At 45.8% G+C, this 22,500-nt stretch overlaps 1 protein-coding gene across 1 annotated transcript in view; it reads left to right on the plus strand.

Annotated features, from left to right (window-relative positions):
* slc25a13 (solute carrier family 25 member 13) overlaps nucleotides 1–22,500 on the plus strand; it is a gene marked incomplete at both ends in the record, with an annotated part of 64,094 nt that overhangs the window by 3,247 nt on the left and 38,347 nt on the right. Inside the window, 5 exon segments of the mRNA XM_084455050.1 lie at nucleotides 3,662–3,715; nucleotides 3,834–3,976; nucleotides 9,728–9,843; nucleotides 13,731–13,870; nucleotides 20,952–21,092. Coding sequence (XP_084311176.1) covers nucleotides 3,662–3,715; nucleotides 3,834–3,976; nucleotides 9,728–9,843; nucleotides 13,731–13,870; nucleotides 20,952–21,092 — 594 coding nt within the window.

A 22,500-nucleotide genomic window follows, 5' to 3' on the forward strand; every position in this document is an offset into this window, starting at 1 on the left:
GCTGTTTGCTGCCTCTTTACAATTTTATATGTGTATCATACAACTTGGAAGGGCTCACGCTCACCAAACTGTATTCTGTTACCAAGCATTGTGAGTATATGGTCATGGATATTCTATGAATCAAGGTTTGGGGTACATTTGAGACAAAGAGTGATTAGTAAACTCAGGCTTGACAAAGGCTATGCCAGAATATGCTATACATAACATATATTGGGCCATTTCCATTCTTCAATACATATGTTAATCACATCACTGGTACTAGCATAGCCTGCTGTAGATTTTCATTATGGGGCCGAAATACAGAAAGAGATCCCATAACCTTACTAATAGAAAAACTACAAAGCCATTACCAAAGGTGACCATTCCTTTCAGGCCAAAAAAGTTTCCAATCCACCCTATATATTCATCTGAATCTCATTTTCATTTCATGAATATATCCATGGGATTCCATTAAACTTTTCCTCCACCTGAAATACAATTCAAACTCTTTCTACACAGAGAAGTCACAAGAGAACAAGCCCCCAGAGAGACCATTACTATGAAGCTGTCCAACTATGCCACTTAAAGAAGAAAAAAAGTTTGAGTGACTGACAGATGATAGCAATAAAAGTAAGAGCAACCTGGCCATTTACAGAGCGGAGCGTATCGGGAGGGGATCATTAACCTGTCATCATTTCAAACCAAGACACAACTTTATTGAGATCACATCCCCTCATCTCTGTTACTTTTAATAGAAAGTCTTTAACCCCTTCAAACCCCTAAGGGGCCCCAATTATTGACCAATAATAGGGACCCTCTGGTCAGAAGCGGAGGCCCCAAAGTGGCCTATTAATCATTTGTTTACAACTTTGGGGTCTATTTTTGAGACACTGTGTTTAGAGAGTTATAAATAGGGTGTGCGGAGGGAGACGTGTGCCAGTCAGTCATCACTCATTCTGTCAGGACGCGTGTCTCCTTGGGGACGGAGAGACGAGAACCCAGGTCAGAAGGTTCAGAGGTTCCTGGGTTTATCCCCATTATCCAATCATTCACGGGAGGCGAACCGCGTCAGTGTTTTACCTCCTTTATTCCCTCAAATCCTGTTTAGCCGTTCCATCCCTAAAATCACAGAAAAGAAGAAACATTTTCAGCTCTATTCTTTGAATGTTTCTTGTGAATGTTTGACAGCTCAGTGGTGTTCTCAGCAGTAAGGTTCCCATGCATCCCTCCAAGTCTGAAGCTCATAAATATACAGTGAATCACCTCAGGCTAGGCTACACATAACTGTAAATGCCACACATAAGTGAGTCTTCTAATGGAGGATTTACAGTGACATGTTAAAAATGCCAAGGGGTCAAATCATTAATCTTGTCAAATATTGTCATATAATGAAATGAAATATAGGTTATAAGATTGTGTAGGCTCATAAAACATTGCATTTGGACATTTTGCCCATGCAGGCCAAGGCCATTTTGCAAGGGGCAGAGAGCCTGCTGGGAAAAATACAGTGGTTGATGCCGCGGCTCCAGGAAGCTGAAAAGCCACTGGCAAAAAGGTAGGAATTACGCTGAGCGAAAATGCATTTTCTTTGAAGACCATCTGCTATTAGAGCCCACTTTCTCTCCCCTTTAAATTGTTTTTTATGCTGAAAGTAATGTTAGTAATGTTAGCCTTTCCTTTTGTTGTCATGGAATTTTCTTTCTCTCCTTTCCTCCATTCTCTCATGGCATAATAATCTGGCCTGGAATAAAGTATAGGAACCATTTACAGGGAGGAAGAGTATGTGGATGAAGTCCAGACTCTTTTGTTGCTTAGATCTACAGGAGATTGGTTCTCTGACATTGTAGGTCTACATGTATAAGGGGTGTTGAAGGTAATTGAGGTTGTTCTATGCAATTAAGTGCTGATCACGGAGATCCAGAAGCTTTAGGCTAATGTATAGGTGTAGATGCCATATTCTATTTATTTTATTTTATTTTCGAAATCAATGCAGTCAAAATCCCGCAGTGACACGCACACACGAGGATATTTCCCGGTGACACCATAATCCTAGGAATCGGTTGCCCGTTGATCCGCTCTCATCTTCCCCCCTGCTGCGCGTCATTTCCACGGGGACGTCGTCACTCGTCACGCACAGGGAAGAGAACTGGTTTGGGTGTCAGTAAGCTTGCTTAGTATGGCTGCGAAGGTAAGATCACTTTTTGTGAAGGATAATTAGCCTATTCTCTCTGCAATGACACATTGGTCTTGGTAAAGCAGGCAGTCGCGTCCATGCACGGACTTCAGTAATATTACCATATAACTCGTAGAGAACTCCTCCCCCATCTATTGGCTGGCTAGAGGAGAGGCTAGAGGAGAGGCTAGTGGAGAGGCTAGAGGAGAGGCTAGTGGAGAGGCTAGTGGAGAGGCTAGAGGAGAGGCTAGTGGAGAGGCTAGTGGAGAGGCTAGAGGAGAGGCTAGTGGAGAGGCTAGAGGAGAGGCTAGTGGAGAGGCTAGTGGAGAGGCTAGTGGAGAGGCTAGTGGAGAGGCTAGTGGAGAGGCTAGAGGAGAGGCTAGAGGAGAGGCTAGAGGAGAGGCTAGTGGAGAGGCTAGTGGAGAGGCTAGTGGAGAGGCTAGAGGAGAGGCTAGTGGAGAGGCTAGAGGAGAGGCTAGTGGAGAGGCTAGTGGAGAGGCTAGAGGAGAGGCTAGTGGAGAGGCTAGTGGAGAGGCTAGAGGAGAGGCTAGTGGTTAGCAGGCTAAGAGGATGTTGGAGGTTATCATTAGCCCCTAATGACATAGGGGCTTTGCGGCTAGGCGCCCGAGACTACCTGCCGCAGTCAAAGTCAACAAAGTATGCAGGATTTCCCAGGGATGCAATTGTGCAACAGAATGTCCCAACAGGCTGTCAGTGAAGCACATTTCCACCTCTCACTTTTTCAGCGTCCCATTCAGCCGGATGAAGGCATGTCTTTGCTCAGAAACCGGCTTTAGGCAGTTGTAACCTTGACTAGCAGGATGCTACAGTGAAGTACAGTCCTGCTAACTGATGTTGGTCAGCGCTGCAGGTTTGATTGATTGATTGATTTTATTTATTTTTAAGACAGGGACAAGGTACAGTAGACATTAACCCTATAGAATAGGGAGAGATGCACTGTACAAGGTTATAGCTAGACAGCTAATTTCCACCCGCAGTCCCTGGGCAAATAAATATACAGTCTTAAAATAGTGGGGCAAATAGTATACAGTAGGAGAGTTACATACATGCTGTAGAAGGAATACAAAAAAGTTATGTAGCAAAGATTTCACTCATTCCTATACCCACATCCCAACCTCCCCAGACCCTTTCTCAAACCCTAGGTACAGCCCCCATACATATGTGCCACACACACACACACACACACACACACACACACACACACACACACTTGACTGCAGGTGCGACTACAGGTGCGCGCAGCTTTGCTGAGCGAGTAGCGAGGTTTACATGGCGCGCGCGAGTCTCCTGGACGTTACATTGTATCAAACTCCCCACGCGCATCATCTCCGAATATTAAACAGGTGTTTCCACTTCTCGCGATGTAGGCTACTCACCTTTGGAAGCTAACTGTAGGCTATTGATGGAAGAAGAGAATAAGGTATGATTCGAGTATTTATTATTTATGTAGATATACACCTTTCAATAGGCCATTATTCTCTTGTCCAGGTGGTTTTACCGAGGAGGGCTGACCCTACTGACCTGAAGGACATTTTTCTGAAGGTGAGTGTTACTCAATAAGCTTGATGCAAGACTATTTTAACGAAATAAAACCCTTCAAGCCAATAGCCTTTAACGGTATTCTGACATGTGTTTTGTTTGTTTGTGCGTATCTTTTCAGTATGCTAGTGTAAAGAAGAACGATGAGTACTTCATGTCAGCGGAGGACTTTGTGTCCAGGTTTCTCCACGCGCACACGGAGGTCCGCCTGTCCGGCGAGGCCACGGCGCTGCTGGCCGGGGTGGTGGACCAGAAGAAAGACGGGTGGGTACTAGACTAGGCCACGTGGGTACTAGATTAGGCCACGTGGGTACTAGACTAGGCCACGTGGGTACTAGGCCACGTGGGTACTAGACTAGGCCACGTGGGTACTAGACTAGGCCATGTGGGTACTAGACTAGGCCAAGTGGGTACTAGACTAGGCCACATGGGTACTAGACTAGGCCACGTGGGTACTAGACTAGGCCACGTGGGTACTAGACTAGGCCACGTGGGTACTAGACTAGGCCACGTGGGTACTAGACTAGACTAGGCCACGTGGGTACTAGACTAGGCCACGTGGGTACTAGACTAGGCCACGTGGGTACTAGACTAGGCCACGTGGGTACTAGACTAGGCCACGTGGGTACTAGACTAGGCCACGGCACTGGCGCTACGTTCGACATGTGGTGTGGTGACAAAGCTGTGCTGTGATGTGTTTGGAGGGTAAGTATCCACAGTATTGTTTCAACCTTGAAAAATACATACAGTATGGCCTAGAAAGAAGAATCATATTATTAAAGCTTTGAAGCCGCCTGCAATCTTCTAAAGCTACTGATTTAATTTTGATTTGTTTAGGCCTGTCAGACAAACCTAAGTGCATGTATATTCATCCCTGTGATCCTGGAAGTTCAACCTCTTGATGTTGTTTTTCCTGCAAGCCCTTTATGTGTAAAAACTCATATGGCCTATTCAGTTGGTTTATTTGAATAATTTAGAAATACTGAACAACTCCGAGCCCTCGCAGCCCCCCATTCAGGTGTCCGTCCTTTCTTCTCAGTTTTACCCCCCAAATTATACACCACCACCACCACCACTTTTTTTTTTTTTTTTTACATTAATATGTATGTTTTTAATGATACATAATGATAGGCAATGAAATGTCGGGGGGAGAGGGCTAAGAAGGAGAGAAAAACGCGTTGCCACGGCAACCGCCCCTGGCAAAAAAAAAGAGCAAAGTGCATGCGTCCACGTTGGCACGCGGTTATTAGGCCCTACTTTAACCACGGGAGGAGAGAAGGGAGGGAGGAAGGGAGGGAGGGAGGGAGGGAGACGTATGCGCTGTAATTGCCTGTGCCATTCAGTGGCACTCCCCCTACATTGTGTGAATCTGGTGCGAGATAAATGGAGTCTGTGGCATCACTGCTATTAAGGGGGTAAATCTATTAGGGACCCCGGCTCTGGCTTCGCATCCAAAGCTCCTTTGGTTTTGTGGGATAGGATTGGAAGTGTGTGTGTGTGTGTGTGTGTGTGTGTGTTGGGGAGGGGTAAGGGGGGTGGGGAGGGGGGCAGAAATGTCTGGTTTTTGATCATCACTTCCAAAAATCACAGACCTTTGTTTAGACGCCATTTGTTTACAGTTTGACATCATAGGTTGCTCGTAATGCACACTTTGGGTTGTGTATGTGAGTGGTTCTCTTTTTCAACCCCCCAAAAAGATGAATGATTTGTCTAGACAATGGAAGAGATGATTACGGTATATCATGTGAGCAGAGCAAACAATTGAAGTGTCAACATCATCCTTTTTATGCTAGCTGAAAACAGGAATGCTTTGTCTTTCAAGTACAGACGTAAACCTGTTGAGTGAGCCTTTCAGAGAGCAAGAAAACAAGACACTTTAGCGACTGTATTTTGATAATGCCGGGACTACTCTGTCTAGTTCATATTCAATGAAAAAACAACGCCTGCTTTAGGTATGTGAATGTTTTAAATCTAATGAGGCTGTCTGCTCTGTTTCACTCAGGTAGGATTCCATTTCACAAAGATGAGTCATGAGGCATAATAGTTTTACACGTGTCTGTGTGTGTGTGTGTGTGTGTGTGTGCGTGTGTGTGTGTGTGTGTGTGTGTGTTGGATGTAAACAGCGCACTGCATTTTTCTGCCTCCCCCCGTGACTGTCAGGTGATACACAGACGGATGTAACGGTCGCTCTGGAAATCACATCTCCGTTCCTCTCTTGGTTCACCTCCCTGTCCGCCTCCGGCTGCCCCCCCCCCCCCCCCCCCGTGGACTGAAACATTCTGCCCCTCCTGTGGACTGAAACATTCTGCCCCTCCCGTGGACGGAAACACTCTCCCCCTCCCATGGACTGAAACATTCTGCCCCTCCCGTGGTCTGAAACATTCTGCCCCTCCCGTGGACGGAAACATTCTGCCCCTCCCGTGGACTGAAACATTCTGCCCCTCCCGTGGACTAAACATTCTGCCCCTCCCGTGGTCTGAAACATTCTGCCCCTCCCGTGGTCTGAAACATTCTGCCCCTCCCGTGGTCTGAAACATTCTGCCCCTCCCGTGGACTGAAACATTCTGCCCCTCCCGTGGACTAAACATTCTGCCCCTCCCGTGGACTAAACATTCTGCCCCTCCCGTGGACTGAAACATTCTGCCCCTCCGTGGTCTGAAACATCCTGCCCCTCCCGTGGACTAAACATTCTGCCCCTCCCGTGGACTGAAACATTCTGCCCCTCCGTGGACTGAAACATTCTGCCCCTCCCGTGGTCTGAAACATTCTGCCCCTCCCGTGGATTCAGCACATGCACACATCCTTGCCCACTCCAAGGAGTCATCTTGCAAGATGTATCAGAGATTCTCTCTCTTTCTCTAATTCTCCCACTCTCTCCCCTCTCCCTTCCTCTCATTTCCCTTCTTCCTGACCAAGTATAAAACATCCTCCCTAGTCTTGTGGGGTTAGTAAAGAGAGCATGCTGGGAAAATATCCGTCTGTCTGCCCGTGTGTGTTCTGGTGCTGCGGAAGCCATCTAGCAGTCACTCTGTGGGAGGGACAGGTGGCTGTCAGTGACAGCGGTATGTAGGGCTGGGTATCGAGTCGAATTTGAAGAATCGATTCGATTCCGATTCACAAGGTTCAGAATCGATTATCACGATTCGATTCAATATCGATTCGGTTAGTGTTACTAAAACCTGTTTGTTTTTTTCTAGCTGTAACCTTAATTACATGACTGCCAAGTTATGCAATACATCAATACGAGGGCTGGGTATCGATACTGATTTCCAAAAATGAATGAATGAATGAATGAATCATTGAATGAATGAATGAACTATTCATACCTTCATTTATTCATTCATTCATTAAATAAAAGATTGATTTTGGGATTCATGAGTCGATTCTGAATCATTTGATTCAGAATCGATTCAGAATCGATGAATCGCTTTTTTAAACCCAGCCCTAGCGGTGTGGACAGGGGCTTGAAGGTGTGCTATCCCTTCTACTATCAGCGCTGCGCTATCCCGGCTAACCTGCCCCCAAACATTCCTGTGGTAAACAGTGCTTTGTCTTTGGAGGAATGTTGCCGGTTTTTCACGGCCTAACTAAAGGCTACAGCACACGCTAGGTCCCGTGTGTTACTGTCACCCTCGAACACAGACAGACAGGACTGACATCCTGCCGACGTGAGCCGTCTCAACACGTAAACAACCTCCACCACAATCAAGCTTTCACTGATGTCAGACTAGTAGCTGCATTGACAGAATTGTGCAGACATTGAAAAGGGAGCTGTCTAATGTCAATGCAGCAGGCCTATCTTGAACTATTATTCTCACACAGGTCAGTGTTTGACTCAAATCATGTACAAGAAAGGGAAGACGGACCCTGGTCATATGCCATGTTAGTTGATGGTTGGGAGATATTGCTGGTTGATTTGATTATCGTGAGTCTCGGTTTGGTCGACGTTGCGATGCGATGGCATCTCTCTTTATGGTAATTGTTTTCTAGTCGCCATGGCGCTGCTAATCAACCATCATGAGCTTCATCCATGGTTAGAGAGCGCTGTACAGTATGTGGGTGTGTGTTACGCTGTGTGTGTGTGTGTGTCACTGTGTGCTAGAGCTAGAGTATTTGCGTGTGTTTGTGTTATGGAGATGCCCTGAATTCTCTCTCTCTTTCTCTCTCTCTCTCTCTCCTTCCCTACTGTAACTCATCAGAATATCCTTGATAATCAACTGTGGTGTCAGTTACAGTAAACCGATCATTATCTACAGTGTGTCTAGAAAAACACCGAGACACGGACATGCTGAGCAGCGTAAACCCAAGCGTACTTTCTCAGTCAGTGAATGGCTTTATTACCTTTTTACTTGGCTATCTTTTGATTCTGCACTCATCACAGTATTCCCCTTGATTGTTCACTTCTCCAACCTTTAATCTGAAGAATTTAGTCTCTTTTTTTTCCCAGTCTCTTTTTTATTCCTGCCATTCAAATAATGTTCCAGCAGAGCGTGTGGCGCTCAGAGTTGCTCTGTTTTTAACGGCTGAGGCACGGGCTCAGCGCCGTGCTTTTGTGGACCCCCGCCCACCCCCTAACAGCGGGTCCCTGCTTTAAAACTGCCAGCTTAGTTAATAAAACAATTACTCTTGACTTCGCAACGCAGGCTGCTTTTTGGCATCGCTGCCGCCAGAAGGGCTGGCAAAGGGGAAGGTGCTCACCGACTTCACCAAGGAATCCCCTTTGAATTCCATCTGTAACAAAATTAATTAGAGTGACCGCGAAAATGTAATCATCGCTTGGCTGGAAATTGAAATAGATTTAATAGATGGATGCTCGGGGGACTGCTCGTTAGTCCTGACCCCCGGTGTAATTATTGGATCCATTTGTTGAAATTCATAATGGACTTGTGGCAACTTTGAACCGAGTGTGAATTAAGACTAGATTGCGTGGCTCTCCGGGGCCCCATGGGGAGTTGAAATGGCCCCTGGGGTGGTTTTCTGTGCTGTATGGGCATAGATGGGAGAATGTGGACATTATTGGTAGTAATTGTGGCAAGGAGGTGAGAGAGAGAGAGGGGGTGGTGATGGAGGGGGAAAGACACACACACACACACACACACACACACACCTACCCTAACCAATATCCACCTGATTTTCTCTTAGAACCCAATTGCTAGAGGTTTTAATTATGTTGAGAAATAGCCCCTACATTTCTATATGTATTCATGAATCAAGTACATTTTTACATTTCCTAAGCTGGCTCTGAACTCCCCCAGTGCTCGTACACCTGTTTATAATGGCAAGGGGAAATGTAAAACTTAACATTTAATCATTTTTGCATGTATAAAGTTGCCCTGTAGAGCAAGCTGCCAACTAAGACCAGCAAATTGTCAATTTGTCACTTTAAGTCTGGCATTGAGTCTGTTATGAGCTTCTGCTACTCCTGTAAATGAGCAGCTGTGTGGAACATGTCAAGTGTGAAGTTAATTGAATGTGTTTACTTGTGTCTCATGATACTGATAGTTGCGCTACTATCCAGCAAACACACAACGTCAGGGAGACGTTCAGATCATGTCTTAATAACGTCCGTCGGTCCAGAACCCCGTTTGTACGTCTGCTGGACCCCTCAATATTCAAACGTCTGGCTTGGACCCCTCTAAGACGTCTGTGGACGTGCAGAACGGGTTCAATATCTGAACGTTAAAAAAAAACATTCATTCTGGCTCCTAATTGGATGTCTTTGGATGTCCGAAAAAGACAGAAAAGACATCTAAAAGACGTCTTTTAGACGTGTCTTTGCTCAGTGGGTATCTGTCTCTCATCAATGGGACGAAGCCCAGTCTTATATCCAGGGGTGCAGACTGGTCACCTTTAGGTGAAAGTAGCTGTTTCAGGTCATTTGTTTGATCAGAGTTTCTATGAGTTTGTATGTTTGTCACCTTTTTCACCTGTGATCCGTTTGACCCCTCTGTATATCAGTGGAAATGGTCTTAATTGGAGACCCCAGACAAAACTCTCTCTCTTTCTCTCTACCAGGTTGATCTCGTTCCAGGAGTTCATTGCTTTCGAGTCGGTCCTCTGCGCCCCCGACGCCCTCTTCATGGTGGCCTTCCTGCTGTTTGACAAGACGGGCAACAGAGAGGCCGCCTTCGGTAGGTAGCCAAGGCCCTCTGGTTTAATCACAGCTACTGTACAGATATACGAGGTGCGACCGAAAAGTCCCCGGATTGTGTCAGCCACGCTCATGCCTCTATTTGAATTGAAAAAACAATGATATTCCTTTGTTGCCCCTATATCTCACGACTATTCTGGTATAATATTGTTCACCTCACTCAATCGGTGCTTCTGTGACGGGCTGTTTTGTAGAGTGTCGCAGGGGTAGATTGTCATTGTTGTTCTACTTTGCTGTAAGGTGTCTGCATATTGCCCCAAGTGCTTCCATGGGTGGCAAAAGCGAATGCAGAAGTGCATTAACTCTGGGGGGGACTACTTTGAGGGGGACAATGTGTAATTTTTCTGCAGATTCTGTAATAAAAATGTTTTGAGAGTGTACTTTCTTTATTTTAATAAAATTGTTCAGTTTTGGGAGTTGGTAGAGAAAAATGCCACAACTGTGACAATCTACCCCTGTGACACATACAAAACATCCTGTCACAGAAGCACCGATTGAGTGAGGTGAACAATATTATACCAGAACAGTCGTGAGATGTAGGGCAACAAAGGGATATCATTATTTTCAATTCAAATAGAGGCATAAGCGTGGGGTTGACACAATCCGGGGACTTTTCGGTCGCACCTCGTGTATATATATATATATATATAGGCTATATATATATATATATATATGGGGTACAATTTCCCTGAGGGGAAATCGTGTTACAGCAGTAAGGACAACAAAGCTGTAATGTTATTTACAATAGATACACAGAATATACAAAATATAAAAAAATAGAGAGACACAGTGTGTTGTCCTTTTTGTAGTCTTGAAATGTGTTTGAAGGTAACGCCCAGTTCGTTAAAGAAAATCAAATTATTTTTTTCCGCATAGAAAACAAAACAAAAATCTAAATAAGGTTGCACTGAGGCTTCAAAAAAGTAGAACATTTTGTTTTATAAGTTTATCTTTGTCGGTTTCACATCATCGTTTTTGAAGCCATCCAATAATTTCAAGGTGGTACCTTTAATAAACACTCTCTTAGGAGTTTGACATACAGTATGTGCCATAATTTAAAGTGAGGGATGGTTGGGGCATGGAGGCATTTGGAGGGAGGGAGAGAGAGAGAGAGAGCAGGAGGAGGGAGAGGTAGAGAGAGGAGGTGGAGGGAGAGAGAGAGGAGGAGGAGGGAGAGAGAAGAGGAGGGGGAGAGAGAGAGGAGGAGGAGGGAGAGAGAGAGGGGGAGGAGGAGGGAGAGGTAGAGAGAGAGAGAGGAGGGAGAGGTAGAGAGAGAGGAGGGAGAGGTAGAGAGAGAAGAGGAGGGGGAGAGAGAGAGGAGGAGGAGGGAGAGAGAGAGGGGGAGGAGGAGGGAGAGGTAGAGAGAGAGAGAGAAGGGAGAGGTAGAGAGAGAGGAGGGAGAGGTAGAGAGAGAGAGAGGAGGAGGGAGAGGTAGAGAGAGAGGAGGAGGGAGAGGTAGAGAGAGAGAGGAGGAGGGAGAGGTAGAGAGAGAGGAGGAGGGAGAGGTAGAGAGAGAGAGGAGGAGGGAGAGGTAGGGAGAGAGAGGAGGAGGGAGAGGTAGAGAGAGAGGAGGAGGGAGAGGTAGAGAGAGAGAGGAGGAGGTAGAGAGAGAGAGAGAGAGAGGAGGAGGGAGAGGTAGAGAGAGAGAGGAGGAGGGAGAGGTAGAGAGAGAGGAGGAGGGAGAGGTAGAGAGAGAGAGGAGGAGGGAGAGGTAGGGAGAGAGAGAGGAGGAGGGAGAGGTAGAGAGAGAGAGAGGAGGAGGGAGAGGTAGAGAGAGAGAGGAGGAGGGAGAGGTAGAGAGAGAGAGGAGGAGGGAGAGGTAGAGAGGGAGGAGGAGGGAGAGGTAGAGAGAGAGAGGAGGAGGGAGAGGTAGGGAGAGAGAGAGGAGGAGGAGGAAGAGGTAGAGAGAGAGAGAGAGAGAGAGGAGGAGGGAGAGGTAGAGAGAGAGAGAGAGGAGGAGGAGGAGGGAGAGGTAGAGAGGAGGAGGAGGAGAGAGAGAGAGAGAGAGAGAGAGAAAGGAGGAGGGAGAGGTAGGGAGAGAGGAGGAGGAGGGAGAGGTAGGGAGAGAGGAGGAGGGAGAGGTAGAGAGAGAGAGAGGAGGAGGAGGAGGGAGAGGTAGAGAGGAGGAGGAGGAGAGAGAGAGAGAGAGAGAGAGAGAAAGGAGGGTGGGTGTTTCTGATTGGCACCATTACCCTGATGCCTGGGAGCACGGAGGTGAGAAGAGGTGACACTCGTTGCTTATTTCACATTTCCCTAATTGATTTAAACAGCCCTGATTTCTGTCTTCTGTATGTGTGAAGCATTTAGCACATTAGCCTGAGTTTGAAATGCAGAACACACATCTTGGGAATCAATAGAGGGAGAAGGCAAATTCCATACTAATTGTTGCGTTCGGCAGGGAGTAAGATCATTGTAGTTCATTATATATGCACATATGTAAATGTTCATATTTAAATAGATCGATTTGAATATTCATAGTGATGTGTGGACGTGCTAATTAAATGGCCTGTTGTTTTTCTGCTTCCGTGAAAGGTTAATGAATATGCCCGACGATGAACGCCAGCAAGCTAGGAGACACACACACACAAGTGGAAAATTGCATGAAAAACATTATGCGTTACGCCATACACACTGACTTCAGTGTCTATGACTTGCTTTCGACTACCATTTCACTGAAAGAAAATAACTTGTGACTGAGATTACAGTCTTGTCAGAGTCGCTTTATTGTGATGCATTACAGAATTTGCTTTTTTGAGGCCCTTATTTTTGATTAAAGGGCCTCGCCATGTCGCCGAAAATAGCAACTCCCTTCTTTATAAATGTATCAAAAGCATTAATTGCCACAGCTTAGCTGCTTTAAAGCCAGTTTGTTTTTCCACGCAATAAATGTCTCGCTCTAATTTCATTTTATTTCATTTTTTGTAAGCTGTATTCATTTGTTAATAGCCTGTGTAATTTCTTTTAAGAAAAAACAACATTGCACACTCGACAATAGGGTTGAGTGTAACTCAGTGTTTTCATAATTCCATAATTTGGAGGAATAGACTTCATAAAAGTGTGGCAAATGTGAGCGTACCTCAGCCAAAGAGATAAAAACGAGTGGCCGGGAGTGTTGACAGGCCTATAAAAGCTGCTAATATAAAGGCAGGTCTGCGGCAGGCGCTGAGCGCGGCGCTACTGAACACGGCTCTACTGAACACGGCTCGACTGAGCACGGCTCGAGCTCCAGCATGGATATTTATAGCCTCATTAAAGTGTACAAACCTGCTCAAGCTGTCTTGTTCCAAAAAGGTATGGATGAAAAATGTCATGTCCCTCCATTTTTTTTTTTTGGGGGGGGGGGTGGTCTCTCCCTTTGCCTCTCTCTGTCTCTCTGTCTCTCTCTCTCTCTCTCTCTCAGCTGGGGGAGACCTGGGTTTGTTTGGTAATAAGAAACAGGTTGCTCTATCAGCTTGTTTTTGTTTCCTTAGCTAGACCGTAATGTTGGACTCATGTTCAGTGTCTCCTGGCTGCACCGGCTCTGGTACCTGAGAGTGCTTCAGACCAAGCGAAGGCTTCAGGGGCCTCACAGGTTTTCACCTGTAGTTCCATCACATATCCAGCTTCTATTGATCGCTAATGTGTGGCTAAAGGGATCACTCTACAGTAGGCTCTCAGAATCAATCAACATGAAAGTGTCTTGGTTCCTGGACTCAGCGATTATCGATGGGTGCAGTTTGAAATACGTAATCAATTTCTGCATCTGTGGGAGATGTGCACAATTGTTTGTGATTGTATCTGCTTACATGCTCCTAACAAGACTATGCCACAGAGAACCATTTAAACAACAACCTCACTTAAAGGTGCTGGTTGTTTTTTTTCCCACAGAGGATGTGAAGGAGGTGTTCAGCCAGACCACCGTCCACCGGCGCATCCCCTTTAACTGGGACTCTGAGTTCATACGGCTGCACTTCGGCGCGGAGAGGAAGAGGCACCTCAGCTATGGAGAGTTCACTCAGTTCCTACTGGTAGGCTTCCTCTATAGCACCCTCCCCACACACACACACACACACGCATACACACACACACACACAAACACGCATACACACACACGCGCGCACACACACACACGCTTTCATTCTCCCTCCTAATCTGTGGCCATCTATTTTTGGTCTCCCTTTGTCAGTTTTATTATGTCTGTGTCTCTGTCAGTCAGTTCATTTGAATCTCTCTCGCTCTCTCTCTCTCTCTCTCTCTCTCTCCATTTATTTCTGTCTGTCATGCCACTTCATTGATTGATAGTCAAATCAAATCAAACTTTATTTGTATAGCACATTTCATACAGAGGCAACACAATGTGCTTTACAGAGAGCAATGGGGGGGGCATATTCCAGAGAGAAGAAAAAAAATATATAGTTTCACCCGGGGGCCAATTACTTCGTCCACAGAGTATATAAAATTCAAATTACGCCATCATAGAACTTGCTTTAAATATATACAGTATATATAAAAATCAAATTATATCAGTCCATAGAATATCAGCCTTTTGAAAAACAACTTCACGTCATATTACCGTGTGTACTGCTTATAGCCCATGTTCAGTGTATTTGATGGCCAATTGACTTGGGTCGGACTCACTGACACAGTCATGGGTTCCTGGGTCCCATGTGCTCGAACCAGCCCGCCATATTGACCTGATTACTCATTCATGAAACACTGGTTATATTTTCTACATTTGTTTTCTATTAGGTAACGTAGCCGCCAATTTCTATAGGCGTACTCTATATACAGTATATGCAATATATACAGGCCTACTATACTCTATATATAGGGATTATGTATAGGCCTACTCTATATATAGGCAATATGTATAGGCCTACTTTATATATAGGGATTATGTATAGGCCTACTTTATATATAGGGATTATGTATAGGCCTACTTTATATATAGGGATTATGTATAGGCCTAGTCTATATATAGAGATGGCACTACTCCACCTTTTCTCCAAAACAGGTAGAGCTTTTCTTTCAGCCATAACGTATTGTACTAGTGGCCATGCTGCATTCCTGGTGTATTTGTGGTGTGCAGCCATTTTCCAATATTATGTCTAGACCTGGAACCGGAGAGAAGGAGAGAGAGAGAGGGGGCAAGGCTGTGCCAAGTTTGCATCTACACTAGCTATATATTTGAATGAGCTTTTTATATTGCACTTAACTTGGTCCAGATGGCTCACTCACACTATGGGTAACACACGGATATTGTGTGTGTGGGTGTGTGTTTGCTTGTCGCGTCTGCCAATACAGAATGAATAATGTATTTTGCGTTCTGGGCCCAGTTGACTCCAGCGGTCTCCGGTTCTTCATGCCAGAGGTAAAGCAGTCATGCTCACAGCTCAGCTATGAAATACACATTTCCTATATTTCACTCGCATTTTTTCATTACTATTGATTTATGCCATAATAACTGACTCAGAGAAATAATTTCATTCAGACTCTGAAAGTGTTTCATTTTTCAGCAACGGTGAAACAACATGAGTGAAAACATCTCAAACCTTTAACTAAAAACAATTAACTGTATTTCATTTTTAAATGATGTGTTCATCGACCACCATGAGCCTCATGGAGAACCCTGTAATCTGTCCTCCATGACCACCTACAATGGTAGACTTATTTAGGATCATATAACAACATGTAACAACATATTTAGGAACATATCTGATCTCACTTCAGTGAGACATGTGTCAAGGTTGTAACCATAGTGATGATGACTTGATTGGCCCATTGGAAACACGCATGCGAGCAACTGAAGAATTTACAACTGACATCGGATCTGTGTTTAGTGAAACGTCAAATGAATGAAGTCATAACCGAAGTAATAATCACTTGATAAAGTGGGCACACTCTCAACCCCTCATGAGAACACACAAACACACCGTGCTTACAGTAGGCTGCCGGTCTGAACAGCTCGATGTACTGTACATTGACTTGGAATCTCATTCTTTTAGCTACAGATGAAAGATTTGGCAACACTAGCTACTGTTACCGAGTTATTTTCTTTGTGTTATTTCACCATTCGAGCATCTGTAGGCTTTTACTCTTGGCCATGGTACATGACCTCTCTATCTCCTACTCCCACTTTGGCTTTCTCCTCGCCTGCCGCGTGCATGGACGTGTTGCTCACCCACAGTAACGATATGCCAGATGCACACAAGATGGGATTATCGGGGAAAACGTTTGCGCTGCAAATTTCTCACAGGGGCTCTCTCTCTCTTTCTCCGGCCAATTACTGTCCTCGATGGAAGCCAGAGATTCTCCGAAATTACATGCATTTTTCCTCCTGTCTCATGTGGATGGACGCCAAGGCTGGCGTCACGTTGTTGAATAATGGGCTGGGTGATGGAGGTGCCCTGTGCCTAGAGATGACACTGTAGCCAACATGGTGAATGCTGACCTGGCATTCAGGAGTTATAACATTATAACATAGTAATAACATTACAGTGAGGGAGCATCCTGTCATAACAAATCACGACCACCCATTAAAAGATTTGAAATGTCAATGTGAGCACCCTAAATAAGTATAAAGAATAGGCTATCTAGCAAAATGGGCAGAAGTCAATTTGTGGTGGTTTATTTATGTTTGCATTCAGAAATGCTTAATCTGCTCTTGTGTTTATTTGTCTGTATAAGCTGTTCATTTTCTGAACATAGCACAGCAGGGGATTATGGGGGGTTAGAGGCTGTGTTCGAGGGCATAGAGGAGTATCTTTCACTTGGCAGCTCAAGGCACCGAGTAGTGATGTCTCATCATCACCGATTCTTTTTTGTGCGTGGCTGTAAGCAAGCACCTAGGATAGCGTTTGTCCGGTTGTCACTCCCTCCCTCACTCCGGTCAATGTTGACCTGAATTTCTCTGTTGGCACCACAAGAGGCAGTAGTCCCAGCACACCAAAATAAAGAAGGACACCAAAATCAACCCGCCGATCTTCACTGCACAAATAGAGTAGCGGTGAAAGTATTGGACTCCCACCCGGGAGACTGATGGGGATGATTTTATGGGACTATACCCCAAACTTCCAGACGTTCATCCTTTCACTCCAACCTTTTCCCAGATACCAGCTATTTCAGTGGCATGACTAGCTTCCATCCTACCAGTCCTGAACAGAAACAAGCCAGCCATGCACATAAGCCAGGCTGGACCTGGCCTGGTTAGTTTTTGTGCTTTAGTGCACACAAGAAACATCGGCAAAGTGATGCTACAGTCACTGGTGCTACATCACTCCTAGCAGAGCTTCTCCACAGATTCACACTTCGATAACATTTATTACTCAGCTGATGTGTTTCCTTCCTGCATTGTAACACATCCCAAAATCGATCTTTTATTTAATGAATGAATGAATAAATGAAGGAATGAATAGTTCATTAATTCATTCAATGATTCATTCATTCATTCATTTATTTGTGAAAATCAGTATCGATACCCAGCCCTAGTATTGATGTGTTGCATAACTTGGCAGTCATGTAATTAAGGTTACAGTAACCTTTAGTAACACTAACCGAATCGATATTGAATCGAATCGAATTGAATCGTGATAATCGATTCTGAGTCTTGTGAATCGGAATCGAATCGATTCTTGAAATTCGAATCGATACCCAGCCCTACAGAAAGTAGAACACACAGAAATCTCTGTACTTTTGTGATGCAAAAAAGTGAACAAAGTCAGTGTGATAACTGTGGTAAGGGGGATTTCGGGGGATTTCGACTATCTGCCAGCGTCAGTCATCATTTACAGTACAGTAACATTTTAGTCATTAAGCAGACACTTTTATCCAAAGCAGGGTTCCAGTACCATGCAAGCAGTTCTTTGTTCCTGGGTTTGGTTGGGTGAACTCTCAGCTCAGCACCTGCCCTATTTGGAAACGGGATGTTGCTCGTTTTTCTTTCTGTTTCTACTTGTATCCAAAGCAACTTCCAATGAGTGCATGTGTCTAGACTCTAGAGTAGGTGTCAACCAAAGGTACATCCCAGTCATCGTCAGTAAAGTCTTCAATAAGTACCAGCGCCACCAGCAGTCAGAGTGCTAGAGAAAAGAAGAGAGCAATAAAAAATAAAATAATTATCAGTCATATGTGCTTTCCACGTCAACCATGTTGACAGTTGGTGTGACTGGACTGTTTTTGTCCGATGCAGTGCAGTGGTTTGTCAAAATGGGTGCCTGCAGCTAGATCGGACATGTTAGGTGCGGTGGATATGACAGATATAGACACTTCCATTATTCAGTGGTCACCCCCTCACTGATGAGTAAAATTCTCAATGGGAACCTCCCATAGAATCAACACCTTATTCCTATAGTACCCTGGAAGGCCGGAAGGTCGCGAGTTCGATGCCGAGTCATACCAAAGACTATAAAAATGGTACCCGATGCCTCCCTGCTTGGCACTCAGCATCAAGGGTTGGATTGGGGGTCTAGGTCATGTACAGGGGGTGGACTTGTACATCAAGCTGTCTCACGCTACAGAAACAGGAGATAGGCTCCTGCCCTATGGGCCACTAGGCCCGAGAAACATTGGTTCTCAAGGCTTACTTACCCTGGAAGGCACATTGAAAACAGGGGGTATTAAAACAAGCTGTTCAGATTGTCCTCAAGGCGCTGTAATAGGTTTACCCTGCTCTCTGAGGCCAGGGATAGACACAGAATCTGTGTCATTGTTTAACTTTCAGGAGAGGCGAGGACCAGAGCCAACTTTAGTATTGAAACCAAACAGTGGTGGCTTGTCAAATGTATTTTTATTTGAATCCAAGGACAATTAAAGCAGCTGTAAAAATGCCACGACCGCCTCGAACGTTGGCCGTCAAAAAGGGTGGGCCGCTGTCGACCCCCTGAAATAAAAAAACGTGTCTCAAAAACACTCTTGGTTGCAACAAGTTAAAAGTTTTAAGAGGCTAAAACGGTAAACTGCCTGGGATCTGAACTGCAGTGGTTGTGTTGTTCCATGCGGTCGTGGTGGTTCTCTCCAAACTCGAGAGTCGTCCAGCTCAAACAACTGTCTTTTTTCTCTCACTCTAACAAACCTGTTTTTCTCTGTCCTCTCTCCCCTGTTTTGACTGTAGACCGTTCTGTTTTCTGTAGCTTTTTCTACAATATCTGCAGAACTTCATGACTCACATGTCTGTATTTTGGCGTGTGCTCAAAACGACTGGAGGGAGGAATCACGACATGAACGACTTCTTGCGCCAAAAACGACCCTTTTCCCACCTACAGTACCCACTGTGCGGCACACTGCATATTCACTGCATATTCACTGCATATTCACTGCATATTCACTGCATATTCACTGGCCGTATCCACTCCCATTGCAGACGTCAATTACACCTTAACCGCCTCCTCAAAATGGCAGCTGTCCAAAAGTGTTCTCTATGCGATGCTACAGTAGCCGTCGTTGTCGTCTCCCGTGTCACAGGTGTTCCTGATGAGCCGATGTAGGCTCTTCTGACAGAGGCTCGTTCTCCCTCCTCTGTGCAGCCTCACCTGGCTGTCAGTCTCCTCAGCGGCTCGACAGTCAGAGCTAGCGGATGAATGTCATCCCAGGCCTGTTATGTTATTAGGAAGTGAATGTAAGGCCTGTTATGTTATTAGGAAGTGAATGTAAGTCCTGTTATGTTATTAGGAAGTGAATGTAAGTCCTGTTATGTTATTAGGAAGTGAATGCAAGTCCTGTTATGTTATTAGGAAGTGAATGCAAGTCCTGTTATGTTATTAGGAAGTGAATGCAAGTCCTGTTATGTTATTAGGAAGTGAATGCAAGTCCTGTTATGTTATCAGGTAGTGAATGTCAGTCAGTCAGACTGTGACACAAAAATGTTTTTCGATTCAGTTTCATTCAAATGATTGATGATTGATTTATTATTATATATTATTTTTAGAAATTACTTTCACAAAATTTGTTTTGAGTTGACTGGTATTTGCTGCATGTCTGAACCCAGAATAATACACGCACGCACACATGCACACAACCACACACGCACAAATAGATGCCTATTTATAACATCTTGGCAAGGGACCACAGATGAAAATTTGCCTCCTGGCTAAATCTGGTGTATTTACATTTGTTGTTGGTTGATATGCATTGTCCCTTCTCAAATAAACTGCCGGGGGCCACCACAGCCCGGTCCAGCCCCAGCCCCAGCCCCAGCCCCAGCCCCAGCCCCCCCCCCCCCACACACACACACACACAGAGGAAGCAGTATGGTGTTTGTGGTTTGTTTACAGGCCGTCTCAGTAGACTTGTGGTCACAGGTACCGATAATGGTTTTTAATTTCAAAGCCCTGCTGGAGTCTTCCCATGAGCCCCTGTGTCGTCTCTGAGGCTTCCTAGTCCATAGGGGGGGAGGTTGTGTGTGTGTGTGTGTGTGTGTGTGTGTGTGTGTGTGTGTGTGTGTGGGAGTGTGTGTGTGTGTGTGTGTGTGTGTGTGTGTGTGTGTGTGTGTGTGTGTGTGTGTGTGTGTGAGTGAGTGTGAGATTGTGTGTGTGAGAGTGAGTGTGTGTGTGTATGTGTGGGAGTGTGTGTGTGTGAGTGTGTGTGAGTGTGTGTGTGTGCGTGTGTGTGTGTGTCTGTGTGTGTGTGAGTGTGTGTGTGTGAGTGAGTGTGTGTGTGTATGAGTGTGTGTGTGTGTGTGTGTGTGTGAGAGAGAGTGTGTGTGTGAGTGAGTGTGTGTGTGTGTGTGTGTGTGTGTGTGTGTGTGTGTGTGTGTGTGAGGTGAGCAGTTGGGTGATTAGACAACCTATGCGAGTGTGCGTGTGTCTCCCCTGGCGTTGGTTTAATAGGGGATTTGGGCTGGTGTGAAAAACAGGCAAGAGATGCCACACTGGAGCCCTGAGAGGAGGAGGAGGAGGAGGAGGACTCCAGCTCTCTCCTCAGAACTGAGAGGGAAAATGGCGTCAGGGGGCTCATCAGCAAGAAGCCTGTGTGTGTGTGTTTGTTTGGGTGTGTTAATGTTTGTGTTATAAGGTGTGTGTGTGTTCAGTTAAGTGAATCTGTGTGGGTTTTTTTTTTTTTTTTTTTTTTTTGACGTGTGTTAACGTGTGTGTGTGTGTGTGTGTGACCTCCCAGGAGATGCAGCTGGAGCATGCCAGGCAGGCGTTCGTCCAGAGAGACCTGGCCCACAGTGGGGTCATCTCCGCGCTGGACTTCAGGGACATCATGGTCACCATCCGCCCCCACGTACTCACACCCTTCCTGGAGCAGTGTCTGGTGAGCCTGGAGCCTTCTTCACTTCTCTCACTCTCTATTCTTCTTCTTCTTCTTCTTCTTCTTCTTCTTCTTTCCCTCCCCGTTTCCCTCTCTCTCCTCCTTCTCTCTTCTCCTCTCTCTCCGTCTCTGTCTTCTCATCCCCTACTCTCCCTCCCTCCCACTCTCTTTCACGTCCTCTCTCTCTCTGTTCCTCTCCCTCTCTCTTTCAGTCTCCCTCGCTCTCTCCCTCGCTCTCTCTCCTCCTTCTCTCTTCTCCTCTCTCTCCGTCTCTGTCTTCTCATCCCCTACTCTCCCTCCATCTCTCTCTCTCTCTCTCTCTCTCCCTCCCACTCTCTTTTACGTCCTCTCTCTCTCTCTGTTCCTCTCCCTCTCTCTTTCCGTCTCCCTCGCTCTCTCCCTCGCTCTCTCTCCTCCTTCTCTCTTCTCCTCTCTCTCCGTCTCTGTCTTCTCATCCCCTACTCTCCCTCCATCTCTCTCTCTCTCTCTCCCTCCCACTCTCTTTTATGTCCTCTCTCTCTCTGTATCTCTCTGTTCCTCTCCCTCTCTCTCTCCCTCCCTCGCTCTCTCCCTCTCTCTCTCTCTCTCTCCCTCCCTCTCTCCGTGCGTCCTAACGTGTCATTAACTCTAACCTCCCTGACGGTCAGAGAGCCAGGCAGGCAGCTGGACGTGACGCTGTCGCTGGGCTACGTCCTCCTCGTCCTCCTCGTCCTCCTCCCTCGGTCTCCGCGTGTTGCTCACTGCCGCGCTGTGTGGGAGTGTGATATTGTAATGCGTGTTGTTGTTGTGTGTGTGTGTGTGGTTTCTTCTTCGCTTGTTTGCGTCGTCTTCCTTCGGGTCTGTGTGTTATGTATGTTCGCCGGTGACTGCGTGCGCGCATGTGCATGTGTGCGCGCACGTGTCTTCATGTCTGGCCCGTTTGGTAAACACATTGTGGACTCTGTCATTTTCTCCCCTGTGTTTAACTCATAAAGACGTGATCTATGAGGGATGTTAGTAAACACACAACCAACATACCCATCGCAGACGCGTTGGATAGTGTGTGTGTCGACCCACACCTACACACATCCTCGCCACTAATTTCGCAAACACCAACAATGACGAATAATAAATAGAATGCCCTCTTTGCCCAGATGTTTTCTTGGGGCAAATAACTTTCATTCTGGGAATGTGTCCCTGGTGGACATGTCATGGATATGGACATCTGAGGTGTTTGGTCTTTAGAAACAGGCTACAGGCTTTAGACAGAGATGAATGTGCCTTTCTGTGAGAGGATCAGCCTCAATCTCTTATTCCAGAGCTAGCCTTTGCCAACGGTGTCTGTAAAGCAAACAGCGCCATCTAGTGACAGGTATGGTTTTCAAATCGTTCCTCCACCCCCCATAAACACAAACGTCAATAGTTCAAAGTT

Source organism: Borostomias antarcticus (genome assembly GCF_949987555.1).
Source record: "Borostomias antarcticus genome assembly, chromosome: 21".
Lineage (NCBI taxonomy): Eukaryota > Metazoa > Chordata > Actinopteri > Stomiiformes > Stomiidae > Borostomias > Borostomias antarcticus.